This window comes from Citrus sinensis, chromosome 7, assembly GCF_022201045.2.
Source record: "Citrus sinensis cultivar Valencia sweet orange chromosome 7, DVS_A1.0, whole genome shotgun sequence".
Classification (NCBI taxonomy): domain Eukaryota; kingdom Viridiplantae; phylum Streptophyta; class Magnoliopsida; order Sapindales; family Rutaceae; genus Citrus; species Citrus sinensis.
Window position 1 is genome coordinate 16,146,287 of NC_068562.1, and position 10,389 is coordinate 16,156,675.

The following is a 10,389-nucleotide window of genomic DNA, read 5'->3' on the forward strand; positions in this document are numbered from 1 at the left end:
ACTCATGCTAGAAATTGATCAAATATTTAATCTTTTTGAACCAAAAAAATTGTACTCTTAGCATCCATGTACTCTATACAATTATTTGCCAACGTCTCCTACCAAATGTCGTAACACAATTAACGCATAACTGAATTCATTATGCTTGAAAATTATTAAAAGAACAAAAGAAATACGATTACACACTACAAAATATGATAAAGTGAATATATGACACATTTATATGGATGTCACACATACTGTGATTATGTGCAACAATGCAACATGTGCATGTCGCATTTAGATTCAAGTAAATTTTTTGTTTGACCGGGTGATAGAATGGCATAAACGATTTTGGATTTAATTCGTCTTGTTACAAGGTTAGAAACGGTATATCATATGCCCAAAATAGACACATATAACCTAAATTATGACTTTCGAAAATTGTTCAGAAATTTAGTGGGACAAATTGATTATATGCGATAGGCAATGGGATTGATGCATGTCGTATATAAGAAGTTTGAGATTTGAATTCTACACACATGTTTGTATATAAACAATTTGTGTGATTTTGAAATAAATTTTAAAAAGACCAAGTTTTGAACTCAACTCACACGTGTGTATAAAATATTTGTGTGGTTTTTTATATAAATCTTAATCTGAAATTTTTTAATATATTTTAAATGTAAATTTTATGTATTTAATTAATCTAACAAGATAAATTTATAATTTAATTGAATTAAAAAAATAACTTTTGAAATTTTTAGACCAGTGTAGTAGTTGCCCACCACTTGTCCCTCCATTTAAATACTGATGATTAAAAGAAACCATTTTGCGTTGGAGCATCTCCAGCATAGTGCCAACTGACACAAGTCATGCAATCATATAAACTCGATCTGACGGTCACGATTAAGGTGACAACGGGGTCGGTCCTCTACAACTGCATATACCTGATTTTCTCCAACTTGATATGATTTTCTCCAACCAAGGCGACAACGGGTTGGCCCTCCACATACGAAGGGCGTCGGTGTGGTGCCAGGCGAGATGGAGGGGTGAAACAAGAAGGAGAACTTGGAGGGTGTAGAGAAGCGTGGAATAAGACTATGGGAGGAGTAGAGGAGGAAGTCGAAGGACGAGATTTGATTGTTTCTTATTTCTACACTTGGGAGCGGGCATCATAAGCGTGTGTGGTTGTGAGGTAGGGGGCCATAGTTCTCTACGACTTTGTATGGAACAACAACTAGAGGTGGCAAAAATACCCGCCCGGTCCGAATCCGGATCATACCCGGGCGTTGAATACCCGATTCGAGTATGAAGCCGGGTTGGTCTTGGGCATCACTTGATAAACCCGGAACCTGAATTTTATTAAAAAATTTATAAAATATATATTATTTTAAATATTTATATTTATTTGACTCATTTATTATATATATATAAAGTTTAAACACTTAAACTTTATATTTTCATGTCAAATTTTATTGAAATAAATTTAAAACTTATAAAATTACCAAAAAATAAAAATATATATACATATAATATTAAAAAATATAAAATTTGGGTACCTAAATTAAAACCCGGCCCAAATCCGGACCCAGACCGATTGCATCCGGATAAGATCCGGTCATTGTAATACCCAAATCCAACCTAAGATTTTACCATCCCTAACAGCAACCAAGGCTTGATTGAGACCAGAGTTCTTGGAGTGGGGAGCATTTCCTGAGGAATTTGTTATATAGAAATATAGAGGATATGAACTTATGAAGCAGCCCAATCAATCAATAGTTCTAGCCATAGCTATCAAGGCTATCTCATTAATTGCTGTAAATCTCAGATATCATTTGTGAGATTATTATATTGAGAAGAAGTTTTCCTTTTTCTTTGCATTTGGCAATAAATTCCATTTCTTAAAAATTCTAAAGAAACTCGGCTGATTAAACTATGCCATTGCTTGATTTTATTGACGTGACGGAGTGAAGATGAGATTGATTCCAATTATAATAAAGAAAGCAACAAAGAGCGAAGGCGAAGAAGAGGCAGAGACGGTCTGTGGCACGTGCGAAATTATGGCCTCTAAGTTGTCTCCGTAGACAAATACCCATAATCCTATGCATATCCTGTGTTCTTTGATGCCTTAATCGTGACCGTCAGATCGAGTTTATATAATCGCATGGCTTGTGTTAGTTGGCGCTGCGTTGGATATGCTCCAACGAATTCGGATCTTTTTTCTTATTTGTTATGCGAGCAATATCATAAAAAATCAATAAAAATTATTCCTTAAAAAGAAAATAATTGGTTGGCCAAGCTAATTAATGATTGACACGCGATGTACTGAATCTCTCCGCCCTCTTTCCAATCTATCAGTACTCATCATCACTAGCAGTCATCTCCTTGGCTCTTACAAAATTTTCGTTTTTGCCGGTCATTTTCCACCAACCAAACAGCCTCAACAAATTTTCCCAGAAACAAAATCTTCAAAAGACCAAAACCCACTTCTCAAAATTCATTCTTTTTGTTGAATCAACGAGTACCCAAATGCTTCTTCAAACGCAATCTCTAACACTCCACTTTCTCCCTCCTTTAATTCCCTTCAAACCCATTGCTAAACCCCAATTCATTCCCTGTAAGCAAATTCCATTTCGAAAATTAGCTCTAAAATGCTCAGTTTCAACTGTTTCATGCCCAACGACCCATGTGGGTATCTCAAACGACAAGCCATTTCCTGCTGAAGCTTCAAGAACAATCATGGAGTTGTCTTCTATTGGCACCCTTTCTATGTTGACTTCAGAAGGTTGCCCTTTGGGTGTTGGCGTTAGATTTGCTGTTGATGATGAAGGGTCCCCAGTTTTGTGCGTAAGTGATTCTTGTAAAGAGTTGAGTGTTGACAAGAAGTCTAGTCTTCATGTTCAGGTACCAAATGTTTTTATTTTTTAAAATTTTGGGTTTATTTGTTTATTTATCTTTTTCTGGAGTGTTGCTTAGATAATCATGAATGTGTGTGTGATTTTGATTTTTGGATCAGTTGGATCAGTGTGGATCGAGGACTCCTCAGTGTACAATCCAAGGCGTCCTTGATAAGCCAAAAGATAGAATGATTTCGAAGGTATTTTTCTTTCTCTATAATTTTTAAAAAATTTGAAGTTCTGATCAGGCACGTTCTTGTTGAAAGAGGAAACAACTAATTAATCAAACTATTATTAGTATGGGACAATAATAGTGCTCATTTTCGAATTATTTTAGATGATTTTATAAGGAAGTGTGGGGTCCTTGGTCTCTAACAGTACAATGTATGCTCGCTCCCTTACAGTTTACATGCACTAAATTTCATAGGTTTTTTCGAGATTTTGCTGCTTTCTGATTCAGTAATTTCATATATTCTTGAAGTTTATGCCAGCTTCAGATTCAGTTTGTTTCTCTTGCTATAGCCTCTAATGATTGACTGGTAAATGGTACAGTTGAATCACCAACATTGGAATAGGGTTTGATTGTTGATTGTTACTAGGATGGCATTTTGTACCATTTATATAGATATCGGGTTATAAAGGTATTAATATCATCTGATATGGAGTAGGCAAATATATCACGGCTTACAGTTAGAAATCCCACATGGGTTCATTTATTTTTGAAGTTTTGCTGCTCTTAATGGTACATGATGCTGCCTACATTTTGTAGAATTAATTTATCAATTTTTTCACTTGGGGAAATTTGCATTGGAACTGTAACAATTTCTTAAAATGAGTTGGATCGCTGATGCTTGATAAACTGCCAAACTATTGCAACTAAATTTAAGGTTACACACCATATGGTTATCTTGTATACGGTTTAAGCAATCTTGATCTCTGATAACATCCTAAAGAATTTTCAGCTGTTTCATTGTGTTATATATAGATGAGACAAGAGTTGAACATTTGACTTCAGTAATTAAAAGAATTTTGATTACAGTGTCAGATTGACCATTTTCCTGTTCCACTCTTAGGAATTGTCCTTCTGCTGTATGACTCATTAGTTTGAATTTGGAAATTCCATTTCTTTTCCAGCGACTTCATTCAATGTGGAAAATGAGGTTTGGAGAAGATGTTAATGAGGAACTCATATATGTTGTTGCTGTGGAAAGGGTATTGCAGATGGAAGACTTTGCAGAGGTATGATGAGCATTTACCTGCTTTTTTCTCCATGTAGTTTTTCCTTGAAATTTTGAGCTGTTTCATTGTGGTATGATTGTTTAATTCAAGAACAAATCTGATGTTTGGAACCATTTCAGGATGGAATTTGGGTATCTTCATCAGATTATAGAAATGCAAGCCCAGATCCACTTAGACATTTTGCAGAAAAGATTGTCAATGAGATTAATTTAAATAACATGGAAGATGTTTACCGCTTTTGCAACATATATGTTGATTTGGACTTCCAGGTTTGCAGCCAACAAGATTTTTGACAATTTTGTTGCTATCTTTTGTTTTTGTTTTTTTTTTTCCCTAGCTACTGCAGTTTTAAAGCCTGAACGCTAATGAAAGCCTTAGTATACTTTTAGGAATAATGATAGAAAAATATACAATTGATCTGTATGCGTCTGAACGACATAAGTTTGTGAGGGGTGTGTGCACTTTGATGAACCAAACTTTTTGTAGTGATCTCAAATAGGAAATCTGAACTTTTTGGGGATAAAAGTGACACAAGTTAAAACTGTTGAAACACTGCAACAGCCTATTCAAGCTTTTCTCTTTTAGATATTTTGTTTTCCTCTCTGCCTCAGTGGAACTTTGTTATATTTGAGGGTTTGTTACAAATGTCTGGTTTACATTATGATAATGCTTGATGCTTGATTCAAAATGCCTTATCCAATGCGAAACTCGATTGTTTTTGTCCTTAGAACTTTAGAAACAAAAAAAAATGTTGTTCGATGTTTTTCACTATTCTCATGAAATTCCAATGGTCTAAGCAGGTTTTAGAAGCAAAGATGATATGGGTTGACCGGTTAGGCTTTGACGTGCGCATCAGCTGTCCTCAAAAGGGTTTGTTTGATGTCCGGATTCCTTTCCCTACAGAAGTGACAGACGAGAAGGGTGCGAAGTCCTCCTTTAACTGCATGTCACAACAAGCTTGGGAAGTAGAAAAAAATTATCAATCCCCCAACTTTAAGAAGGTGAAACATTTGAAGCAAATACCATACAGGGGATTGTGATGAATTATTTTTTAAACACAATTTTGCTGTACTATTTTAGATATGTTAACATTCAAAATCTGTAGTTCCAAAGATTTATACCGTAGATCCTAATTGGTGGCGATGTGTTTGAACTGAGCATATACATCAGGTAAGATTGAATCAGATATTATGTTCACAAAGCTTCTTGGAGGTTTGATGGGAGATTCTTACCAAAAATGTTCAATGTAAATACAGATCCAGGATCAAACGGACGCGTTTTGGGTCGTCTTATTAACCACCTAAGTGATCATGTGAGCACCACATTCCCCTGCAATATTTTTGACAATGAACTGAGTTTCTGCTGTTAAATTTGCCGTGCAGCGACCAATTTCATGTATCATCAAATCATATGAGTCTTCATTAGACAAAAACTTCAATGCACCACCCAAAAAAAAAAAAAATTGAACATGGCGTGGCTGCAGAAATATACTACAACTGGTGTTCTACCTACACCACTGGCTCCACAAGCTCCAATTATTCGTATGTTTCACTGCTACTGATTCAGTCACACAGAACGTTTTCTGTCTGGAGACGTATTGGTAATTTTTTCCAGAATGAAAGTTGTTCCAATCTTTCTCCATGGCCTTGAAACTCATAATTTAAGGCATTCACTCTTGCCATAGGATTTAACACCCATCTAGTCATCTACTGCCAATTGCCACCTCACCCTTGCATAGGCACATCTTTCGTTATAGTGGTCGTGTGAACTGTAATAAATTCATCAGCAACTCATGAATTCGATTATTCACTCAATAAATGACACATCATTTATTATATTATTTAAATGAGATTTTAGAATATAATTTGCATGTCTGCGTTAGTCTCTTTCAATTGTTAAGGTCTGCAATGAATACAACCTAATGAATGAATATAACCCAACGAATGCAATAACATATTGCTTGTTTACAAAGCAGTTAAAATTAATTTACTTCTTCTTTATTTTTAAAATTTGTTGTACGATAAAATAATTTTATCAAAAGTAATTTTTTAAAAAAATATTAAAAAAATTAATTTGTAATTTTTGAAAACTCTCAAAATTAATTCTAAATGGAATCATACCTGGAATATTTGGATTTTGTTTTTTCGAGTGACATCCCTCTTTGTAACTTGGAAAAGTGACAAATTAAGGCACTGGAATTCTTCTCTCAAAACACACTCTGGTTTGAAGTCAAGTCAACCAATTCTGCCAACAATACGCGTAAACTATAAAATGTGACTCTCTCATTATTGCGTTAAAACGTCGTATCCCACCAAACCAAAAAGAAAATTAAAAAAAAAAAAGCCAAGTAGATACTTATATAAACAATTGTCTTTCCACTACTTTCTATTTAATATGATTCAGTTCTGATCTGCAAGTATTATTCTCATTCTTAATAATATCAGTAGTATAAATTTAATCTGCAATAGAATAGGCTACGTCTAGTACAACTTTTTGAGTAGAGCTTTTAGAAGTAAAATTTTTATAAATAGATTTTTTACAAGTAAAATTTTTGATAAAAAAATGTTGGGTATTTGATTGTCAATTAAAAAAGTTCTTTTTAGCCATTAGACTGTTTGATTCCACAATATTAAAAGTGCTTTTGTGAAGTTAAATTACCAAAAAAGATAATTAAGAAAACTTACTTTTAAATTATATATTTAGACAAATCACAACATTTCTTATCTAAATATCCTCACTTTCCACAAAAATTTAAAATGAACTTTAATTAAAATTTAAAATGAACTTTAATTAAAATTTAAAATGAACTTTAATTAAAATTTAAATAAATCTCATAATTCAAACATGCAGTAATAAATTTTATCAAAATGCACCAAAACTATCAACTAAGAAGTTCAAAATAAACTTCAAAAATCAAAACAAATCCTTGCAAACAATGAAAATGTTAACGATGCATAAAAAGAGTGGCAAAAGATTATTAAATTATTATAAAAAACAATGAAAAAATATTATTATAATAAAAAATGCAAATATAAATAAATAAGATGAACATTCAGCATATGAACATATTAAACAAGTACAAATATAATAGAATAAATATCTAGTAAACAAATAAATAAATAAATAAAATGAATAATGTACATAATTTAATACTATTATTTTTAAATAAATATAATAATATTATATTTTCAAATAAAGATATTATATAATAATATTATTAATTTTCTATGAGTATAATAATATTATTTTTAAGTAATTTTAACTTAGAATCCATGTAAATTATTATTTTTAACTAAATATAATCATATTGTCTTTAAATATGTTTAATATTATTATTTTTAATAAATGTAATTTATAAAATAATATAATAATATTATTTAAATAAATATGATATTATTTATTTTATTTTATTAAATATAAAGGTAAAAAAGGAAGGGGGGAGTGGATTATCACTCACATCTCCCCCATGGGAGTGAGAATCTCACTCCCCACTCTAAAATTAGATGGGGCCCACGAAATAAGATTTGCATTCTCTCTTTAAAATTTACAAGTAAACACTAGAGTGGAAAGAATCCATACTTCTCACTCTCACTGTAGAAAGTAAACACAACATAAAACTTTTTGGAATTAGTGAAATATTGTTAGGATATTTGTAGGGATTTTATATATTTTAAAAAAGCTTAAAAAGCTTTATTTGGAGAAGTCCAAATTTTAAGCTTATCAAAGTATAAGCAAAATGACTTTTTTAAATCCCAAAAACTCCACTACAAACGCAACCAAACAACTTAATATTTTTTTTTTTTTCAAAAGAACTTTTAGGTTTAAAAAAGCTCTTTTGGCTAATAAAGAAGCCCAACCAAATATACACTAAATGGACAATAGTGCAGAGATGTTCATTGATCAATTAGTACATATAAGCGTGAATTGTTGTGAACATTACACTTGAATTTGAACATAAAATCCCAAAAGCTTGTTGGCTATCATTTCCCTCTCTCGCCATTGTTCTCTCAATTTCTTTTATTTTAGTTATTAAATTTCTTTCATTCACAATTTCTATTTAATTATTATGATACTTCTAATCTAGATCCATAATATGTTATTTGTGTGATATTGCTCTGGTATAGGATGTATTATATCCTTTTACTTTTTTATTTTATTTATTTATTTACTACAATTTCCCTTACAAGTCTGTTATCTAGTCGCCACTAATTTAGATTTTTCGCATCAGAAAGTAAGCTTTGTCTATTTTTTCTACTAATGCTTGACATGAAGGCTCAAGACTTAAATAATTTAAAGAAATTTATTGAAGATTGAAGTTTTTAACTGCAGAATTCGAAGATGTCCAACCTCACAAATCTTGAATTTGATGCCTTCCATATCTTCGGTGAGAACTACTTGTTGTAGGTCCTTGACGCAGATATTCACCTTGATGTCATGGTCCTCACTAACGCCATCAAGCCTAGCAATAACCACCTGCCCAAAGTCATGCCAAATCCATGATCTTCCTCCCTCGCCACCTCCGTCAATCATTAAAGACAAAATATCTTATTATAAATGATGTAATGTGGAAATAATACTAAATGTCGTACTACTGTACATTATTAAAAACTCAAGAAGGAGAGCACTGACAAGAGAGAAAAAGATCTCAACTGAGAAAATACTTAATATTATTGATGAAAAGTTTATATAAAAAAGTAATTACAACAAGCCTATTTATAGTAGTTGGAATTATCTTCTTTCTAATAAACTTATGATACCTTATAAGAAAGAAATTATAAATTAAACAAAAAAATATAAAGAAAATCATAATTAAATAAGGAAAAAAGAAATTAAAATTATACTTCTATCATGATTCGTCGAGTTGAATCAAACATAGTGATGGTTAAAGTACATGATACTCAATGGGTCTTGGACGTTGAAAGTCCTGGAAACATTATAGTTGTCTGGTAAGTCTACAACATAGTCATTGTTATTAATTTTTTGTAGGACAGGAAACGGTTAAATCTTCTTTTGTTTGAGCTTGTTGTATTTTCTTAGCGGAAATCTCTCTTCCACAGATGAACCATCACTTGATCTCCTACAAAAGTGCCTATGCTTATTTGTGTCTGTCTTATACTTAATAACATATCATGAACATTGATTATTTTATCTACCAAATGATAAAAAATGGTGCTCATTCCTAGTAGTTTATGTGAAAAAACAATATCTAAGGTATATAAAAAAGGTCGGATGTAGACAATCTCAAAAAGTAACTTCCCACTTGATCTATTGGCCATATTGTTATAAGATAATTTTGCTTGATGTAAAGCATAATCCCATTAGCAGAGATTTTCTTAAATCTCACTTCATAAAATATTGCCTAATGTTCGATTAACAACTTCAGTTGGCCGATTTGTTTGTGAATGATAGGCATTGCTATACTACAAGGATTTATCCACTACGAAGATGTATCCAGTCCTCTCTATAGGGTTTCTTAAAAGTAGCTCAAGAACTTACTATCTCAAAAGTAGGCTGTTGAGTATTAGAAAATGTATATTTATTGACACAACTTAAAAGTAATTTTTAACTCCCAAGTATAAGAGTGTCTTGTGGTATTATAAATCGGTGAGTCCGAGGTCGATCCACAGAAAAAGATTTAATTTATTTACTTTATTATAACTAAAAATTGAAATTAAAACTTAAATATAAACAACTTAATTTAAATGAAACTATGAAATTGAACTAGTTAGGGTTATGGATCCACTCTTAGAAGTAAATAAAACTTAATAAATTCTTTTTGCCTTTTTTTAATAGATTTATTGCCCAAAAGATTAATTATATAAATTATTATTATTTTCCCTTTAATTTTATGATGGATTAAGTATTTATTGTGCCAAAATTTAATTTGTCTACAATAAGTCAAAATACCATTTTACCATACCTTATATTAAGATATTAAGAATTTATTGTGCCAAATTCATTTGTTTGTCTACAATAAATCAAAATTTCAAAATATAAAATATGTATAAAATTAAATAGAAAATAATTTAATTTATAAAATTAAAAATAGAATTTGCTTAAATCATATTTATTTCCTAAGAGTTTCACCTTCCCCTAACTAATATTATTTAGTTAAGCATAATTAAAATAAAAAGAAGTAGTAAAATTGAATTACAAATAATTAAAAGAAATAAAAACAACTAAAATTGGAAATAAAACTAATTTTATTTATAAAAATAATTATACAAAATATTAAAAACACACCTGGAAATCAAGATTACAAGGAGATGGA

At 31.1% G+C, this 10,389-nt stretch overlaps 1 protein-coding gene across 2 annotated transcripts; it reads left to right on the top strand.

Annotated features, from left to right (window-relative positions):
• The first annotated feature begins 2,277 nt into the window (after positions 1 to 2,277).
• LOC102629818 (glutamyl-tRNA reductase-binding protein, chloroplastic) lies at positions 2,278 to 5,319 on the top strand. Of its 2 annotated transcripts, XM_006491972.4 has the most exons (5): positions 2,283 to 2,886; positions 2,999 to 3,079; positions 4,014 to 4,118; positions 4,238 to 4,387; positions 4,919 to 5,319. In XM_006491972.4, the coding sequence occupies exons 1-5, from the start codon at positions 2,512 to 2,514 to the stop codon at positions 5,156 to 5,158; spliced, it is 951 nt and encodes a 316-aa protein (XP_006492035.2). In that variant the 5' UTR covers positions 2,283 to 2,511; the 3' UTR covers positions 5,159 to 5,319. The 2 variants fall into 2 exon arrangements, with proteins under 2 accessions (XP_006492036.2, XP_006492035.2); XM_006491973.4 differs by lacking the exon at positions 4,238 to 4,387 and having other exon boundaries at positions 2,278 to 2,886.
• The last annotated feature ends 5,070 nt before the right edge of the window (positions 5,320 to 10,389 follow it).